This window comes from Denticeps clupeoides, chromosome 15, assembly GCF_900700375.1.
Source record: "Denticeps clupeoides chromosome 15, fDenClu1.1, whole genome shotgun sequence".
In the NCBI taxonomy this organism is placed as follows: domain Eukaryota; kingdom Metazoa; phylum Chordata; class Actinopteri; order Clupeiformes; family Denticipitidae; genus Denticeps; species Denticeps clupeoides.
In genome coordinates this window covers 18,265,753-18,286,641 of record NC_041721.1, presented here as the reverse complement: position 1 = coordinate 18,286,641, position 20,889 = coordinate 18,265,753, and the positions used below count along the sequence as shown (strand labels likewise).

At 40.6% G+C, this 20,889-nt stretch overlaps 2 gene segments (V, D, J or C); both read left to right on the top strand.

The window, feature by feature from the left end:
* Nucleotides 1-3,691: 3,691 nt before the first annotated feature.
* Nucleotides 3,692-11,406, top strand: LOC114764995 (Ig kappa chain V region Mem5-like). The segment is given in 4 exon segments: nt 3,692-3,745; nt 3,847-4,166; nt 9,941-9,974; nt 11,004-11,406. Coding segments are annotated over 4 exon segments (717 nt in total).
* A 1,169-nt stretch (nt 11,407-12,575) lies between these two features.
* On the top strand, nt 12,576-20,445 carry LOC114764997 (Ig kappa chain V-V region MOPC 21-like). The segment is given in 4 exon segments: nt 12,576-12,666; nt 12,769-13,084; nt 18,888-18,925; nt 19,965-20,445. Coding segments are annotated over 4 exon segments (726 nt in total).
* Nucleotides 20,446-20,889: the final 444 nt, after the last annotated feature.

Below are 20,889 nucleotides of genomic sequence, written 5' to 3'. Positions count from 1 at the left end.
GCAGGCCCACCTAGTGTCCGACAGCTTCTGCAGCTCCAGTGGGCACTGATCAGGGTACAACTTCTTCTGCATTTTAATAAATGCAGAGTGTCGTTTATATGAGTTGGCTACAAAAGTGTAAAGTCTTTCAACTAAGTCTCCACTAACACCAGATTAAGGCAACGTACAAGGCACTGTCAGTCCCTTAAAGCGTCCACTCATGTTTGCAGCCCCATCATAACCTTGACCTCGGATGTTGTCCATCTTCAGGTTATTTTCTTCCAGTAGAGCCATTAGGGAAGCGCTCCTTGATTTCCATGTTGTGAACATATCTGACAACAAAGGAAACCTGTTTAGTGTGTGACATATCTGTGGTTTCATCCATCAATATAGAAAAGATTTCACACTCTTGCATTTCTTTTTGGATTATGCGTCTTACTGATATGGCCAAAGCTTTGATGATGTCGTTCTGACTTTTATTTGAGAGGAGAGAGACAAGAGGTCTTTTTCCAGGTCCCTGCTGCTCTTATATGGCATCAAGGTGTAATTTAATTACACTGTCATACTTGCTGAACAACTCAACTGACTCGATTTTGGCTTGACAAGGTCTCATCATCTCCCCTGAAAGGCATACCCTGTCTGGCTAGGTAAAGAGTGATGGATATCAAACGAGACAAAATTTCCCTGTTTCTCTCTCTCTCTTTGTCTTTTGCACTTCAAAATCTGCCTCTAATGATTTTTTCTTAAATGAATTCCACCTCACCATACCACACATGTGAGACTCTGAAGCACTGAGCTCTTTAACCTTTTGTAAAGACTTTCTCCACTGATCAAACCCTTCTGTTTTCCAGGCTTTGTGGCTTGTGTATTTTTCATCATTTAAGAAAAGACGGCAGCTGAAACAAAACATTAGAGAATACTCTAGCCATGGTTATTCTCATACCACTTCTTTTTAAATGAGCGTCCCTCTTCATTCTTTGGGTATGATGACAGTACTGGTTGGCATTGTCCAATATTATCACACATTTGAATAAAGGCTTCATTATACTTAATGTGGAATTGCAGGACATGGGAAGGATCAGTTGGGTGTGCAAGTCCAAGTAGATGTGAGAATGTCCTCTCTATGGTTTCACTCTCCTCTTCTCTGGGCTCTGACTCTGATTCTTTCACTCCAACCTCTGTCTCCTGGCTTGTCCTTTCCTCTACATCATCTCTAGGCGCTGCCTGTGACTCATTCTCTGCCTCTCTTTTTCCTTCCATCTCCTCCTCCTCTCTTTTTCCTTCCATCTCCTCCTCTGATCTATCACTTTCCACCTGCTGTCCATCTGAGAACAAGGCAAAATTTTCTATAGCATTAATCTACTATTTCATTATCCACACTAAACAACTCTTGCACCTAGTCCATAATAACGTAATGATCGATAAATGATATAAAACAAAAATATAGCTGCTGTTTTTATTATGTTTATTTATGTATTTTATACTTAAAAATATCTGCAATGCAACAACTGGTACATGTGGTATTCTTACCTGTTCTCTTTTTAATCCAGCTGGTAAGAGATCCATTGCATTTAGCAGCCTCATATAGCTCCTTTTGTCGCTGTTTCCACCTTCTCTCCTTACGAGGCATGTCTGGACAATGTTAAATCATGATTAATAAAAATGTCATACACATCAAAAACACACTTGCACAGATAGTGACATTTCATACTGTTTCCAGAATACTGTATATAGTTAGCTGCTAGCTATAACTAGCTGCTAACTGCTAACTATACTGTATATAGTTAGCAGTTAGCCACAAGCTAACTGCAATATGTGAGTATGCATATTTGATAGTTTTAGTGAAATATAGGCCCCCCCAGAAAGGCTGGAAAAAACCTGTACCTTACTTAAAATGGTCACCAGAACCACACTTCAGAACTTAAAATGACAGGTAATGTTTTAACAACATGCATAATAGCCTGATACTCATGTGTAGTATAGTGGTATAGCAACCTTTTTAAAAATGTGGGGACTGGGCACTTACAGCTGACATGCACACATGTGTTTGCACACACATACAGTATGCATTAATTGACTTCGTTCACAAACTGTAACTAAAAAACACTGTATTAAACCTATATTTATTGAATATAGGTCTCTGAACCAGATGCCTCCTGCAGCTTCCTGTCCTAAACCCAAAGTCTGTAAACCAACAAGCTTTGAATGATTTGAATTATTTACGGTTCAGTTTACACAAAAATGTTTAATACCACAAATTAGTATATTTTTAATTGCAAATGATTTTCAGTAATTTCACCTAAAGGATGTCTGCCTTTTTCTTTTCAGCATCAGTGGAAAAAAGGCAATTAAAAGCTTGGCAGTGACATGATGAATCTGACTTAAAAAACAAACATCTGCTAACACGTCGTTCAGAAATACTATAGTACACTGGACTGGAGACTGGAGTGAATATATTCTTTCATTTTGATCTGAACGTTCAGCAGGTGAAAGTTACGTGATGAACTTGAATGCAACAAGAGCTGTCTGAACTGAAGCAGGCTGTGCGTGTGTGTCTCACAGGACGAGACTAGAGAAGAGAGAGGCTTGTGTAGCTGTTCGCTAGTAAAGCAACGACAATTAGCGAGTAGAACGTACGATGAAAGCACCAAATAAGCAACTTCAGTGTCAGTAGTACTGGAGTTGTGTCATCTAACTTAGCCTGAGCTAAATACACAAGACATGGGGATGAGGAATTTTAGTGATTCAAGAAGATGGGAAAACTAATCCGGTCAGATAAACAGGGAAGGGGAGGGGGACACACACTGAATGGAGAAAGAATAGCCATTTTTGAATAAACCGGGGTTAAACAATCTCACTGAAAAAGCCTGGGTGTAAAAATTCCCACATGTTCCCCCGCTCGGCCAACAATAAGCATTCATTGGTTATTGGTCATCATGTGACTGAAGGCGTCCTGATGATTTTATTGAACTAGAATTGTTTTTAATAGTTAAATGTTATTGTTGAGGGGCACAGGCAGGCCTACACATACACTGTTAATAATGAATTTATTTAAAAATAATTTTTAAAATAAAAAGGGCACTTGGGGCAATTGGTGCTTTGTTTTATGCATATAATTCACTCAAGCATTATCAGAATTCTTAAATAGAAATATAGAAGAACAGAATATATATATTTTAGAAAATAATAGAAACTTTACATTCATGGATGGGGGACAGCCTTGTCATTGTCACAGTGTGTAAATACTAAATACATTTTTTTCTAACTTGTGGTCAGATTAAGGTGTCCAGATTGTCCATGTCAAGGTGGACAGTATAAATAAAAGTCAAATACTACTTCAGTAAATAAGACCTGAATTAGACATTTCAGCACAGAGATCTTGCTGTGCTGTGATTGGTCAGTGTCTTGCATGTGTCTCTAATGTTAATGTAAGACAGCAGGACAAGTTTTTCAATCCAGGAAACAAACCAGTCAAACTACAAGAATAACTGAACTATTTTGCCAAGCAGAGGACACCTTCAGTTTTTGATTATTTTGTAAAATGTGAAAAAGCTGAAAGTTTCCTCCCTGACATGAATCTGGTCGTCCAGCAACAGCAGCAGCATGATTTACATAGAGGGGACACTTTGCATTGTCACCACATGCCTCAGTGCTCTCACAGAGTTTATAACTGATTTAGGTGACACACTTTCATGCTTCACAACAACAGAAATGATCACAATGACGTTCTTCATTGTTTTCTGGGTGTTTGCTCTGTGTGTACAAGGTAAATTACATTTAATACAGGAATAAATATGTATAAACTGAGCATTTAATTTTACTAATTTAATACTTTTCTAAAATGTTTTGTTTGATTCTATTTTTCAGAGGTTAGTGGGCAGGTTACTGTAACACAGACTCCCAGAGAAATAACTTTTCAGCCACAAGATACAGTCGTTCTGAACTGCAAAACCAGTTCTGGGATTTATAGTAACGAGTTTGCCTGGTACCAGCAGAAACCTGGAGAAGCTCCTAAACTCCTCATCTATGTTATTAATAACCGATACACTGGGACTCCAGAGAGGTTCAGTGGCAGTGGATCTATTGGTGGATCCGATTTCACTCTGACCATCAGCAGCATTCAGGCTGAAGATGCAGGAGATTATTACTGTCAGAGTTTTCATGTTATCAGTAGCAGCTATGTGTTCACACAGTGATACAGAGTCGTACAAAAACCTCCCTCAGTCAGACTGTACAGTGACTGCACTGTTGCAGCTGCTCCTACTGCAGGTGCTGCTGAGAGAGGAACATCTCATGTTCTGTGCTATGAATTCACTTCTTGTGCAGGTCTATCTATCAATGTCTGCTTTCTACAGTGTATCATGGCAGGATCAAGATTTTCCTAAAAAGACTGATTGATGCTTATCCAGCTGGAAAAACTTTCAAAACCATCTGTAAAAAGTTTGAACTCACAGATAGACAGATTGTGTACAAGTGGACGAAATTCAAGACCCTCCCAGGGATTAGGGGAAAAGAATCGTACAATCAATGCATCGCGATGCAGATATGCATTGATATTGCATCGATGCAGTGTAAAACACAATCGATCATATCATAATGATGTTGCTTGGTGATTTCCTGGAGGCGGTATAAAAATTCTGGTTAAAAATTAATGCCGGTAGTGACTGTATTGGCCTTATCTACAGAGTACAGCGCCGCTCCGTGCCCGCATGAGGTATTTTCGTGCAACCAATAGAATCCAAGCGGGCGAGTTTTCTTTCTACCACTTTGAAACACACTCGAAGTGGGAATGGAGGAAAAGCTGATCTTTCTCTGAGTGTCCAGAGACCTATAACATGACATTATCGTCTTACCAGGAGTTTAAAAAAACACACCCTTTTCCCACTGAGCCCCGCAACACTCGCAGTGCGTTCGGCCTGAAAACGGCTTTAGATTTTTGGTCTTTGTTCAGTCCGCGCTCACCTGATGCCACAGACGTCTGAACCAGACGTTTTTCTGCTCATTCTACCAAATCAAAGCATCCACACGGTGTACAGTTCTCACACGTGTACAGTTCTAAATCATTACACAGTCTAAATAGTCCCATCAAGGTATTGTTAATGGAACGATATTAGATAAAAAAAATGATTGTTATAAATCAGGTTTATAGTTACATCAAATTGTTTAAAATTCCAAATGTTATTTAATTTAATCTTGACAATAGAGGGCTTGAATGGAGTCTTTGTATTGTTCTCTTTCAAAGTGATTGCCTGTAACTTGTTTCAAAAGAAACAAGAGACGATAAAACACTGTTGATTTTTATTAAAGTAGAACAATAATGTTGGTTCAATTCTTTACCTTCTGTCACTGCAGTGAAATTAGTTATTTAGTTTTGAAAAGTTATTAGTGGTTACAGGCCGCCATCTTGGACGAGAACAATACAAACATTTTTCTGCTCATTGTAGCAAATCAAAGCTTCCACACATGCGTACGACTCTTGTATTGGAAAACATTAACTCTTGCATTGAAAAATTTCATGTGATCATTTCTAAATTTTATTGCGAAAATCGATATCGAGGCACTGATAATCGTAATCGAATCGTGAGACCAGTGAAGCGTGGTCCTGACAAAGCGTGTAATAGTAAGCAAGGTCACAAAGGACCCCGGGTAACTTCTAATCAACTGAAGGCCTCTCTCACACTGGCTAATGTCCAACATCAGGAGAACATTGAACATCAATGGTTTGCATGGCAGGGATGGAAGGAGAAAAAGAACATTGTTGCTTGTCTGCAGTTTGCTAAAGATCACATGGACAAGCCAGAAGGCTCTTGGCAAAATGTTTTGTGGATGTGTCATGGACGTTATTTCCATCACTGAGCATCTGAGGACTCACAATGAGAAACAGTTAAATGAATTTAGGTTTTATTTACATATACGAATCTTCAAAAGTCTGAACACAGTGACGTGTATATATATATATATATGGTCAAGTGATATCGCAACTGGTGTTTTTCTGTGTTTGTCCGTACCAGGCAGCCATTATCTCATACATCCTTAGAGATAAAACTGCAAAGCCAAAGATTTATAGCCTTGTTATGTTGGCTCTGCATGAGAAACACTAATTGGCCTCATTATTACCAGATATGTATGAGCCGAAATAGCTCAGTTGGGAGAGCGTTAGACTGAAGATCTAAAGGTCGCTGGTTCAATCCCTGGTTTTGGCAAAGCTTGTTGGACTGTGTACATGCAATTTTGGGGCAGTGGTGGCCTAGCAGTTAAGGAAGCGCCCCCGTAATCAGAAGGTTACAGGTTCAAATCCCAATCTGCCAAGGTGCTACTGAGGTGCCACTGAGCAAAGCACCGTCCCCACACACTGCTCCCCGGGTGCCTGTCATGGCTGCCCACATCTCACTCAGGGTGATGGGTTAAATGCAGAGGACAAATTTCACTGTGTGCACCGTGTATCACATGTGACAATCACTACACTTTACTATAATGAATCTTTTGACTCTGGCTGCCTTCCTCAAACCCTTTTGCAAACCACCATCTCACTGCATTTGAAAAAGGGCAAAGATCCTTTGTGTTGTTCGTCCTACCGCCCAATCAGCTTGTTGAATGCTGAATTTACCCTTCCGAGCATCATCTCTGTGTCTATTTATCCAAAACAGACACTCTTTCTCTAACCTTAGATGTCTGTTTAATTCAATTTATAACACTCCGGATCCCTCAGCTCAGGAGGCCTTCATATCACTGGATGCTGAAAAGGCTTTTGATAGAGTGGAATGGCCCTATCTTTTTCATACACTGGGGAGGTTTGGTTTTAAAACACACTTCATTTCATGGATTAGGATACTTTACTCCTCACCGCAAGCATCTGTTAGAACCAATAATACTCAATCTGAAAATGTCCCCCTCTATCATTCGACTAGACAGGGTTCCCCGTTAATCCCATTATTATTTGTGCTTGCAGTTTAACCTCTTTCAATTGCATTTAGGTCTAACACTCAGATTACTGGAATTGTTAGGAATGGGCGGGAGGTGAGAATGTCCCTTTATGCAGAAGATCTCTTGTTTTACTGTATATCTGTCAGGATTGCCTGCAGCTGGGCTCCACACCTGACTCCAATCCTGACGCCCCATAAATGCCAGAAGTTTCCACCCCTTCTGGGTCTCTGGCATTTTCGTGAACTCTCTGCACGAACTTGACCTGGTTTAGTTTCATGTGTTTTGAGTTCTGGCAATCGCCACACGCCTACGGGTTAGTTTCAGTTCCTTATTTAAGTTAAATCGTTTTTGGCCACCGCGCCATTGTTTATTTGTATTTCTTTGTTTATTGTATAATAAAACCCCCTTCCCAGTATGTCAGACCTCTGCGCTTCCTTCCCTCGTACGTCCGTAGTCGTGACAATATCTCTAACCTACCGATCTCAATCCCTGCTGCTCTTACTACCCTTCAATCATTCTCTCTGATTTCTGGTTTAAATTGAATTTGAATAAAAGTGAATTACTACTTTACTACTGCTGCTAAGAATTACCCTCTTTATAGCTTACCCTTCAAAATTGCCCATCGTAACTTTACATATCTTGGTATCTGTGTCACCACGAAATTTGAGGATCTTTTAAAGGTTAATTTTGTTTTCTTGCTGTCTAAGGTTCAAGAGGATTGTGAACCGTGGTCCATTCTCAATCTGTCCTTGACAGCACGTGTTAATACGGTGAATTATATTTCTACCACGTTTTTCTTACTTATTTCATTACATACCAATATTTCTGCCTCAGTCATTTTTTCAGAGAGTTGACTCTGGAATAAGAAGGTTCCAAGACTACACAGACAGTACTTACAAAGGCCAAGAAAACTTGGTTAGCCTTACCACAATTTAGGTTTTATTATTATAATACTAGGATCCTCAAATACTGGCTTCAGATGCTCAAATGAATTGGTTGGCGGTAGAAGCAAATTCGGTCAAACCTGTATCTCTGAAAGCTTTACTGCACTCTCCTATTCTGTCTTCCACTTTACCTTATACCAAGAATAGGATTGTTAAAAGTTCTCTCAGAATTTGGGCTCAATTGAAACGTAACTTTGTGTTACAAACTGCTGGCTGCGAATCATTAGTTCCCTCCATCTTTCAATTATCACCGCTTTGCCCTTCTTTACACCAGTACTGGACTGAGATTTTTGACATGTTGTCAGAATTTGTGGGGAAAAGAGTAGAGCCCAACCCGCTTGGGGCATTGATTGGGGTTTTCTCCTCACCTCCTTCTGGGTCTGCCCATCAAAGGGACGTGCTGACCTTTTCTGTCTTACTGGCAAGAAGATGAATTAAGACAAACTGGAAATCTTCTAAACCTCAATCTGGTTAAGAATAAGGAAATATGAAATGTAATATGAAAATGTAAAGAAAAAAAATATATACATCTCGGGAGAGATCTTAAAATGGCTGCACCAATGCATCCCATCCAACCTGAAGGAGCTTGACAGGTGCTGCAAAGAGAAATGGGCCGAACTGGCCAAGGATACAGTACAGGCCAAAAGTTTCAAGAGGTCGTCACCTGAAATGGTTTTCCAACAGTCTTGAAGGAGTTCCCAGAGGTGTTTAGCACTTGTTGGCCCCTTTGCCTTCAGTCTGCGGTCCAGCTCACCCCAAACCATCTCAATTGGGTTCAGGTCCAGTGACTGTGGAGACCAGGTCTCCACTTTTTTTAAGTACATAACTCCACATGTGAAAGTGAACATGAAAGTGAAGTGATTGTCACTTGTGATACACAGCAGCACAGCACACGGTGCACACAGTGAAATTTGTGGAATGAAGCGTCCTTCATTCCACGTCTTCTCGTCACTCTTCGTCCTCCTCTCCGTTCACCCGCCGTGTCATGGCCGCATGGACGTGACAGAAAGACCTGACCCACATTTGGACGGCACCTGATGCAGCCCCGCTGAGATCGGAGGAGCCGCATCTCGCCGGGAGTCTTCCACGGCTTCTTGTCCTGCAGGGTCCCGACCCCTGCCTCTCAGTCCCATGTCTGGCGGCGTTGAAGGTGAGGAGCGGCCATTCAGCGGGCCGAGCCGGACACTGACAGGGACGGCGGACGAGGTGCCGGTACCAAACTGGCCCGAAGCCATCTGCGCCGGAGAACCGCCGCTCGTCCATCTGGAATACCGGACTATTCATTCATTCAGTCATTTATCATTCTGCTCTGTTCATCTCATCTTTTCTGGTTTTCGAATCGATTCTGTTCGATTCCTCCTGTCCACTCGGACTATTTAAGACTGTGTTTGGACTTTCCTCCTTCCTTCATGGACTGCTTCGTCTGGCCCGCCAGGGGTCGTGCCATAGGAGGGGGGATTCTGTCACGATCCTGTCCGAAATGGGGTTTCATTGTTGTCCTGTGTAATGTTCCCTAATCGTTTTCACCTGTGTTAATTGTATAAAGCTGCCCTGTTCGTTTCTGTTCGCCGTCAGGTCTTTAACGTTATGTTTCGTGTTCACCAGTGTAAACGTCTCGGATGTCTCCCCTGTCTTGTGCTTCACCAATTAAACCCTGGTTTCGTGATGTCAGGTGAAAGCGTCCTTCATTCCACGTCTTCTCGTCACTCTCCGTCCTACTCTCTGTGCACCTGCCGGCATGGACGTGACAGCTTCCTTATCTGCTAGGCCACCACTGCCCATGTGTTCATTTATAGTTTTGATGCATTCAGTGAGAATCTACCAATGTAAATGGTCATGAAAATAAAGAAAACACATTGAATGAGAAGGTGTGTCCAAACTTTTGAATCTTTCAAAAAAAAAACAAGGGGTCTACACAAATTAAAAGCCACATGACACCAGAACCAGAACCAGTGAAGATGGAGAAACTAATAAAAGAATAAAGTCCCAACATGAAAACGTTAGAGGAGCTGCTATTTCATACAGAGACACCAGCACTGAAGCATGAAGAGGTTTTTGTACGACGTCTCAGTTACACTCCATCACTGTGGTGGACGTTCGGTGGCGGCACCAAGCTGGAACTTGGCAGTAAGTAAAAATTTGGACAGTTTGTATTTTCTTCCACCTTTATTTGATATGGTTTGTTTATTTATTTGTTTCCTGATTAAAAATAATAATGAATAAATGGAATAAAATATATATTATGCATGTAGTTTGATGCTTTATTACTTATTTTGAGATGATGATATAGTCTGTGTGTTTTCATGTGTTAAAATTTCTAAAATAATTTCATGTAAAAAGTGTAAATTATAAATATCTATAATATATTACAAACCTGTTCACTACAGTTCCTGAGGTACAATTATCTGTCCTTCATTTATTCTACAGTTAAACCTAGTGCATATTATGTTTTATTTCTGTGTGCTTTACCCGTATATTACACATGCTGTGGTTTATGCTTTTATGCATCTGTGTATTAATAGAATCAACATCCCCTAATAAGCAGGAGTGAAAGTAGTTTTAAATTCTTGATGGTTAAACAACCACAAACTTCACACTTAATATTGTTCACCTCTCCACAGCTTCATACATCTCTAAAAAGATTAATAAATATTTTTAGAATATTTTTCAGATGACAGAACATTATCTGGTGTGTTTGCTTGTTCAACGTGTGACTCTGACTGGTTTGGATTGTGGGTTTTGGCAGCTGCTTTCCCCTCTTTCCAGTACTGTGTACCAGTATTTAATCTTTTACTGGTAAACAGTACCAGACTGGACCCGTCTACTTACACACCTGATAATAAATGAAATTATATGAAAAAATGTAAATCATTCTGACACTCTTAGAAATAAATTCTGTAGTAAAATAATTTGTCTTTAATTTGGCTGAACCTGCATGTTTCACATTTACAGATCAGATCAAATGTGAGAACATCAGCAATGATTTAATAAAGTAAAGATTAATTGTAATTATTCTAAAACCTAAAGTGCAGAAACCCCAGTGTATGTTTTATGATTGTGGAGATTAACGTGAGGTTATATGATGAGACGTGTCTACATCAGAAACACTTCATAACTTCATTATTTATTGATCTAAATGGTACTTTTCTTTCCCAGCAATCACCCGTCCTACACTGACAGTCCTCCCCCCATCTAAAGACGAGGTGTCCAGTAAGGGTGCCGCCACGCTGGTGTGTCTGGCCAACAAGGGCGCCCCCTCTGGCTGGAGTCTGAGCTGGAAGGTGGATGGGAGCAGTAAGAGTGGGGAGGCCGGTCGTGGGGTCCTGCAGAAGGACGGCCTGTACAGCTGGAGCAGCACCCTGACTCTCAGAGCCACCGACTGGAACACGGTCACCTCAGTCACCTGTGACGCCACCTACAGCTCCCAGCCTGCTGTTACTGGGACACTGAGGAGAAGCAACTGTTCTGAGTAGAACCTGCTCACCCCTCACAGCAGCTACCTGCTCTTTAGTCTTCTGTCTTTATTACTGATCACTTCATGAATTCACAATTTAAACCAAGTCTTCTTACATGTTCTCTTATTGTTAGACTCTGATGTTTTATGCAATAATAAAAGTTTTATCTGTTCTATCAGGAACCTGCTTCTTCATGTCTGTTCTTTCATGTAAATATTCATAAGGAAAAACATGAATGCAAATCTTGGCTGTAAAACTAATTCTGGACAAATGCTGACAGACATTAAATAAAAATTTAAAAAATTAATAATTAAACTGGAACATGTAGCCTACACAGAAATCTGTAGAATAAGTACAACACAGCAGCAGATCCTCCTCGTCTTCAAACTGTCCTGGTCAGTTCTGTCCATTTGGACTGATGAACATCTGCGCTCAGAACCACCCAACTGTACCAATGCAAATATGATTCTCAACTCATAAACTCTGTATCCTGCTATAACCACACAGTCTGTGCATCACAGCAACTGTAAAAGGAATTATTAAACTGTTGTAGAATATACACTTTATCTTTTCAATTAAAGAAGTAAGTGACAAATTTCATGAAGTAAAAGATTTAAGGAACACTTTTTGTAATTTAAATAAAAATATTAAAATAAAAGTGGGACATGGTGATTGTTTTATGCATATAATTCAATCAAGCATTATCAGCATTCTTAAATAGAAATATAGACGAACAGAATATATATTTTAGAAAAGAATAGAAACTTTACACTCATGGATGGGGGACAGCCTTGTCATTGTCACCCTGTGTAACCAGGCCTGGTGTGAAGACTGCTTACTGAAACGCACCTTTCATTTTCAAATATTTTTTTTTGTAACTTACCTTAAGTTTAAGGTGACCAGATTGTCCATGTCAAGGAGGACAGTATTTGTAAAATACCATTTCAGTTAACAAGACCTGAATTAGACACTTCAGCACAGAGATTTTGCTGTGCTGTGATTGGTCAGTGTCTTGCATGTGTCTCTAATGTTAATGTAAGACAGCGAGACAAGTTTTTCAATCCAGGAAACAAACCAGTCAAACTACAAGAATAACTGAACTATTTAGCCAAGCAGACGGTTTTTCAGTATTTTGTAAAATGTAAAGAAGCTGAAAGTTTCCTCCCTGACATGAATCTGGTCATCCAGCAACAGCAGCAGCATGATTTACATAGAGGGGACACTTTGCATTGTCACCACATGCCTCAGTGCTCTCACAGAGTTTATAGCTGATTTAGGTGACGCACTTTCATGCTTCACAACAACAGAAATGATCACAATGACGTTCATCATTGTTTTCTGGGTGTTTGCTCTGTGTCTACAAGGTAAATTACATTTAATACAGGAATAAATATGTATAAACTGAGCATTTAATTTTTACTAATTTAATACTTTTCTCAAATGTTTTGTTTGATTCTATTTTTCAGAGGTCAGTGGGCAGGTTACTGTAACACAGACTCCCAGAGAAAGAACTTTTCAGCCACAAGATACAGTCGTTCTGAACTGCAAAACCAGCTCTGGGATTTATAGTAACTACTTTGCCTGGTACCAGCAGAAACCTGGAGAAGCTCCTAAACTCCTCATCTATGCTATTAATAGCCGAAACACTGGGACTCCAGAGCGGTTCAGTGGCAGTGGATCTGGTGGTGGATCTGATTTCACTCTGACCATCAGCAGCATTCAGGCTGAAGATGCAGGAGATTATTACTGTCAGAGTGTTCACTATATCAGTAGCAGCTATGTGTTCACACAGTGATACAGAGTCGTACAAAAACCTCCCTCAGTCAGACTGTACAGTGACTGCACTGCTGCAGCTGCTCCTACTGCAGGTGCTGCTGAGAGAGGAACATCTCATGTTCTGTGATATGAATTCACTTCTTGTGCAGGTCTATCTATCAACGTCTGCTCTTTACAGTGTATCATGGCAGGATCAAGATCTTCAGAAAAAGACTGATTGATGCTCATCCGGCTGGAAAACGTTTCAAAACCACAGACAGACAGATTGTGTAAAAAATGGAGGAAAGTCAAGACCCTTGTTAACCTCCTAAGGAGTTGGGGTCTTGAAAATAATCGTAGAATCGTATAATCGATGCAACGCAATGCAGATGTGCATTGATATTGCATCGATGCAGTGCAGAACATTATCATTCATATCATAATGACGTTGCTTGGTGATGTTCTGGGGGCGGAATAAAAATTCTTCCTTAAAATTAGTGAAGGTAGTGACTGTGGTGGCCTTATTTCCAGAGTACAACACTGCTCCGGGTCGCCTGTGACGTGTTTTCATGCAACCAATAGAATCCAAGCGGAAGAGTTTTCTTTCTACCACTTTGAAACACTCGAAGGGGAATGGAGGAAAAGCTGATCTTTCTCTGAGTGTCCAGAGATCTACAACGTGACATTATCGTCTTACCAGGAGTTTACAAAAAATTTTCACACTGAGCCCCGCGGCATCCTGAAAAATGACACGATGGACGTCTGAACCAGGCGTTTTTCTGCTGTTTGTGGCATCAGGGGAGTGCAGACTGGAACGGTATTAGACATTAAAATAAATGATTGTGTTATAAATCAAGTCTTCAGTTACATCAAATTGTTTACAATTCCAAATGTTATTTCATTTAATCTTGACAATAGAGGCCTTGAATTGAATCTTTGTATTGTTCTCTTTCAAAGTGATTGCCTGTAACTTGTTTCAAAAGAAAATGTCTAATTTCAATAAAACACTGAAAAACTGACATTTACTTATTCACTTTTGATTTGTATTACAGTACAACAATGCAACGGGGCAGTGGTGGCCAAGCAGTTAAGGAAGCGGCCCCGTTATCAGATTGCCGGTTCTAATCCCGATCTACCAAGATGCAACTGAGGTGCTACTGAACAAAGCACCGTCCCCACACACTGCTCCCCGGGCGCCTTTCATGGCTGCCCACTGCTCACTCAGGGATAAATGCAGAGGGCAAATTTCACTGTGTGCACTGTGTGCTGTGTTGCTGTGTATCACAAGTGACAATCACTTCACTTTTTTTATGTCGGTTCAATTCTTTACCTTCTGTCACTGTAGTGGTTACAGGCCGCCATCTTGAATGAGAACAATACAAACATTTTCTGCTCATTGTAGCAAATCATGGCGTCCACACAGGCGTATGACTCTTGTATTGGAAAATTTCATTTGAGACCAGTGAAGCGTGGTCCAGACAAAGCATGTAATAGTAAGTAAAGACACAAAGGCCCCGGGGGGACTTCTAATCAACTGAAGGTCTCTCTTACGATGGTTAATGTCAATGTTCATGGGTCCAACATCATGGGAACATTGAACATCAATGGTTTGCATGGCAGGGATAGAAGGAGAAAAAGAACATTGTTGCTTATCTGCAGTTTGCTAAAGATCACATGGACAAGACAGAAGGCTCTTGGCAAAATGTTTTGCGGATGGATGGACCAACTTAGAGCCTTTTGTTTTAATTGCAAAACATTATGTTGGGAGAAAGTACCTTTTTGCATCTTCATCAGGACAGAACAGGGAGCCTGGACCTTAGAGAATAAGGGGGGAATAGAGCAGAAGAGCCCAGAAGCCTAAGGAGAAAGAGCCCACATGAAGGTAGAAAAAGAGAGAACCTGTTTTATATTCTGCATTTCAGTTGCACAAAGGCCATTTGTTGGCCTTTTGGCACCCTGGTGATTCTTCTTGTTTGCGAGAGCAAGGCCTCAGCTTGGAGATAAACAGGGGGTCGTCATTAAAGCATTAAAAGTTATGGACCTGGAATTTCCTGTCTTACAAGGAAGAGACGAGACATAAATGCTGGTCATGTGACGATAACTATAACAAAATATATCATGTAATACTGTTGATGAATAAAAACAGATTAATACATTTCACAAGATGGTTCCTCTTGTTTAATCGTGTTATTATATTGCGGTTTCTGTTTCCTGTATCTCCCATTCGGTCGCATCACTTCCGCAGCATTAATTCGATTTAAGAATACTTCTGATGGGTGAGTAGATGACTGGGAGAAAATGACAAAGTGATCTTTGTAAGCACATTCTTTACAGTAAAGTGGAAAAGAAAATAGAATGTTTAGTAGAAAAATGCTACACAAGGAGACATGCAGACTGGGAACATGAGACAAGAAACATGCAGGCAAGCATCGCAGAGACAAGCAGAGGGAAAAGACAGCTATAGGCAGACGATGGAGAACCAGCTACAACTCAACAATGTGAGTGAAGTATAGAGAGGCCTTAGAACCATCTTGTGCCACAAAGATCAAAACTCTGTGTCAGTAGGGGATGTCATGTGAGCAAATGAACTGAATCACTTCTTCAAAGGTTTGATTAATCCAGAATGCAGTCTTCAACATCAACTGCAGACACCCACTGCTGTTCCACCTCATTCTGCTGTTCTACCTCCACTGCTGTTCCACCTCATTCAGCTCAGCCACTTAAAACCTCCACCCTGCACAGTGCACCTCATCCCCAACCACAGCATCATGTGCGCATCCAACACACATCCAGACTGTCTCTCTTAACCACCCAGGTAAGGAAGATACTGAGGAGGATTACAGCCAAAAAGTCAGAAGGTCCAGATGACATCAGCTCAGGGGTCATAAGGTCTCACGCAGATCAACTGTGTGGGGTGATGGAACACATTTTTAACCTGAGTCTGAAGCTGGGGAGAGTTCAGTGCCAAAGACTCCATGACCCAAAGACCTCCACAGTTACAGGCTGGTGGCTCTGACATCCCTGATGAAGACTCTAGAGCTGCTGGTCCTGGCTCAGCTTCAGTCCCTGGTGAGCTCATCACTGGACCCACTTCAGTTTGCTTACCAGCCTGGCACAGCTATGGATGATGCCATCATTCACCTCCTACATTGTTCCCTCTCTCACCTGGAGACCGCTGGGAGCACTGTGAAAATGAACACACAGCACCCCATACTGACAGAAAAACACAGAATTGTTGACATTTGTGCAGATTTATTAACAAAGAAAAACTGAAATATCACATGGTCGTAAGTATTCAGACCCTTTGCTCAGTAGTTAGTAGACAACTACAGTTCTAATTAAATAAGTGAAGCGCATGCAAAACCCCACCTCTATGTAAATTTACACCAGTTTTACCTCAATCTGCATTTTCTGCAGTCATGTACTGATGGACATAAAGGATTATTTAATATTTTTATTTTATTTTATTACATATGTACTTCAAATAGAAATCTGTTTAATCATCAATGTTCTTCATCACATATTACTAATAGACATGTAAAATGTCACATACTAAATAAAATAAGTAATAAATGAATAAACTAGTTTAGATTCATAACCTAATTTACAGGACTATAAATTAAATCTTGTCAGTTTACGTCATGATTGGTGTCTGTGGTCGTTTTTCTGTGTTTCATTTTTAACATAAGGGAGTACATAGAACTGACAAGGGACTTTGTGGACTGGTGTCAGCAGAACTACCTCCAGATCAACACCATAAAAACCAAGGAGCTGGTGGTAGACTTCCGCAGGCACAAACATCCTCCACTGCAACCACTGAACATCCAGGGTATGGACATTGAGGCTGTGGAGAGCTACAGGTACCTTGGTACATCTGAACAATAAACTGGACTGGACTCATAACACTAATGCACTTTATAAAAAAGGGCAGAGCAGGCTGTACCTGCTGTGGAGGCTCAGATATTTTGGAGTACAGGGGCCACTCCTGAAGAGTTTTTATGACTCTGTAGTTGCATCAGCCATCTTTCTTGGTGTGGTCTGCTGGGGCAGCAGCATCTCCGCTGGGGACAGGAAAAGGCTGAACAGGCTGATCCGGAGGGCCAGCTCTGTTCTAGGATGCCCTCTTGACCCAGTGGAGGTGGTGAGTGACAGGAGAATGGTGGCTAAGCTGACAGCACTGAACAGCTCCTTCAGTGGCAGCTGCTTTTAACCATCACTCTTGGTGAGAAGTGGGCAGCCATGACAGGCGCAGTGTGTTGGGACGGTACCTTGCTCAAGGGGACCTCAATGGTAAATGGGATTTGAACATGCAACCTTCCAATTATGAGAACACTTCCATAGGGACAGTGGTGGCCTAGCGGTTAAGAAAGCAGCCCAGTAATCAGAAGGTTCCCGATCCACCAAGATGCCACTGAGGTGCCACCGTCCCAACACACTGCATCCCGGGCGCCTGTCATGGCTGCTCACTGCTCACCAAGGGCGATGGGTTAAAAGCAGAGGACACATTTTGTTGTGTCATCATGTGCTGTGCTGCTGTGTATCACAAAGACTTTCACTTTCACTTAGCCACTAAGTATTTAATACCTGGTCTTACAGCGGTTGGCAGGAAAAACCTTTTGAATCCACTTTGTTTCTTTGTTTCCGCTTCATCTCCTCTTTACTATGAGAGTCTTTCTGACTTCTCCCCCCTCAGCACCTGCACTGTGACTGAAGGAGGTTTTTGTTCAGCTCTCTAGCACTGTGTGAACTCCCAGCTACTGCTGGGTACATGAGCACTCATACAGAAATAATCTCCTGTATCTTCAACCTGGACCCCACTGATGGTCAGACTGAATTCATCACCAGATCCACTGCCACTGAATCGAGATGGAGTCCCAGGCTGGAGGCGGTTAATATAGTAGAGAAGAAGTTTAGGAGCTTCTCCAGGTTTCTGCAGGTACCAGGAGATACATTGTGGACTACACTCTCTAGTGATGTGTCCAGCACGTCTGCAGCTGATCTTCACTGTGTCTCCTAACTGAGCTGGTCTTACTGCATCCTGAGTCACAGTAACCTGTCCACTGGAATCTAATGAGGAGAAAAAAATCACCTTACATCTTACAAATTAAAAACTTAGATGTTATATTTAGTATAAAAGTGAAAGGTCCTCATGCTGTAAAAAAAATGTTCACCATGAATCCAGCAGATAAGAGAGAAGATGAAGATGGTGATGAAGATCATTGTTAGTAAAGGTGTAGGAGAAGCTGTGTGTCCTGAACAACTACAGTTATAATTAAATAAGTATAAGTATGCAAAACCCCACCTCTATGTAAATTTACGGCAGTTTTACCTCAATCTGCATTTCCTGCAGTCATGTACTGATGGACATAAAGGATTATTTAATGTTTTTATTGTATTTTATTACATATGTACTTCAAATAGAAATCTGTTTAATCATCAATGTTCTTCATCACATATTACTAATAGACAAAGACATTAATAAGATCCTCCATGTAAAATATCACATACTAAAAAAAAAGTAGTAAATTAATGAACAAGTTTAGATTCATAACCTAATTTACAGGACTATAAAAGTAAATCTTGTCAGTTTACATCATGATTGGTGTCTTTGGTCATTGTTCTGTTTCATTTTTAATAGGAGAATCTTTAAAAAAGAAACAAGGATTCTATTCAAATTAAAAGCCACATGACACCAGAACCAGCCAAGATGTAGAAACGAATAAAGTCCCAAAATAGAGAAATTAGAGGAGCTGCCTTTTCATACAGAGACACCAGCACTGAAGCATGAAGAGGTTTTTGTACGACGTCTCAGTTACACTCCATCACTGTGGTACACGTTCGGTGGCGGCACCAAGCTGGAACTTGGCAGTAAGTAAAAATTTGTTCTACTTTAATGTGGTTTGTTTATTTATGTGTTTCCTGTTTAAAATGAATAATGAATAAACAGAAAAAAATATTTATTATACATATAGTTTGATGCTTTATTACTAAAACTAATACTTCAGTAGTAGTTTTGAGATGAAGATATAGTCTGTGTGTTTTCATGCGTTAAAATTTCGAAAATAATTTCCTGAATCATGTAAAAAGTGTAAATTATAAATACATATTTTAAACCTGTTCACTACAGTTCCTCAGATAGGAGTGCTCTGGTTTATGCTTTTATGTATCTGTGTATTAATAGAATCAACATCCCCTTATAAGCAGGAGTGAAAGTAGTTTTAAATTATTGATGGTTAAACAACAACAAGCTTCACAATATATCTAATAAGTTAATATTTTATGTATTAAATATATTTAATAAGGCAGTAAATGATTTTCTGGAGGAACATCAGACATAAACTGGTAGTAATGAAAGGCAGCTCAGCTCCGTCCAGCTCAGACGCTTCAGAAGTGCTTCAGAAGGTAGTTTCAGATGACAGAACGTTATCTGGTGTGTTTGCTTGTTGAATGTGTGACTCTGACTGGTTTGGATTGTGGGTTTTGGCAGCTGCTTTCCCCTCTTTCCAGTACTGTGTACCAGCATTTAATCTTTTACTGGTAAACAGTACCAGACTGGACCCGTCTACTTACACACCTGATAATAAGTGAAATTATATGAACAAAATGTAAATCCATCTGACACTCTTAGAAATAAATGTTGTAGTAAAATCATTTGTCTTTTATCTAATTTGGCTGAACCTGCATGTTTCACATTTACAGATCAGATCTAATGTGAGAAAATCAGCAATTAAATTACGAAAGTAAAGATGAATTGTAATTATTTCAAAATGTAAAGTGCAGAGACCCCAGTGTATGTTTTATGATTGTGGAGATTAACGTGAGGTTATATGATGAGACGTGTCTACATCAGAAACACTTCATAACTTCATTATTTCTTGGATCTAAATTGTCCTGTTTTCTTTTCCAGCAATCACCCGTCCTACACTGACAGTCCTCCCCCCATCTAAAGACGAGGTGTCCAGTAAGGGTTCCGCCACGCTGGTGTGTCTGGCCAACAAGGGCGCCCCCTCTGGCTGGAGTCTGAGCTGGAAGGTGGATGGGAGCAGTAAGAGTGGGGAGGCCGGTCGTGGGGTCCTGCAGAAGGACGGCCTGTACAGCTGGAGCAGCACCCTGACTCTCAGAGCCACCGACTGGAACAAGGTCACCTCAGTCACCTGTGACGCCACCTACAGCTCCCAGCCTGCTGTTACTGGGACACTGAGGAGAAGCAACTGTTCTGAGTAGAACCTGCTCACCCCTCACAGCAGCTACCTGCTCTTTAGTCTTCTGTCTTTATTACTGATCACTTCATGAATTCACAATTTAAACCAAGTCTTCTTACGTGCTCTCTTATTGGTAGACTCTGATGATTTATGCAATAATAAAAGTTTTATCTGTTCTCTCACGAACCTGCTTCTTCATGCCTGTTCTTTCATGTAAACATTCATAAGGAAAAACATGAATGCAAATCTTGGCTGTAAAATAATTCTGGACAAATATTGAAATGACTTTCAATTCCTCAAAATGCTGAAAGACGTTAAATAAAAATGACAAAAATTAATAATTAAACTGGAACGTGTAGCCTACACAGAAATCTGTAGAATAAGTACAACACAGCAGCAGATCCTCCTCGTCTTCAAACTGTCCTGGTCAGTTCTGTCCATTTGGACTGATGAACATCTGTGCTCAGAACCACCCAACTGTACCAATGCAAATATGATTCTCAACTCATAAACTCTGTATCCTGCTATAACCACACAGTCTGTGCATCACAGCAGTTGTAATGGTAATTATTAAACTGTTATAGAATATACAATTTATCTTTTCAACAAAAAGAAGCAAATAACACATTT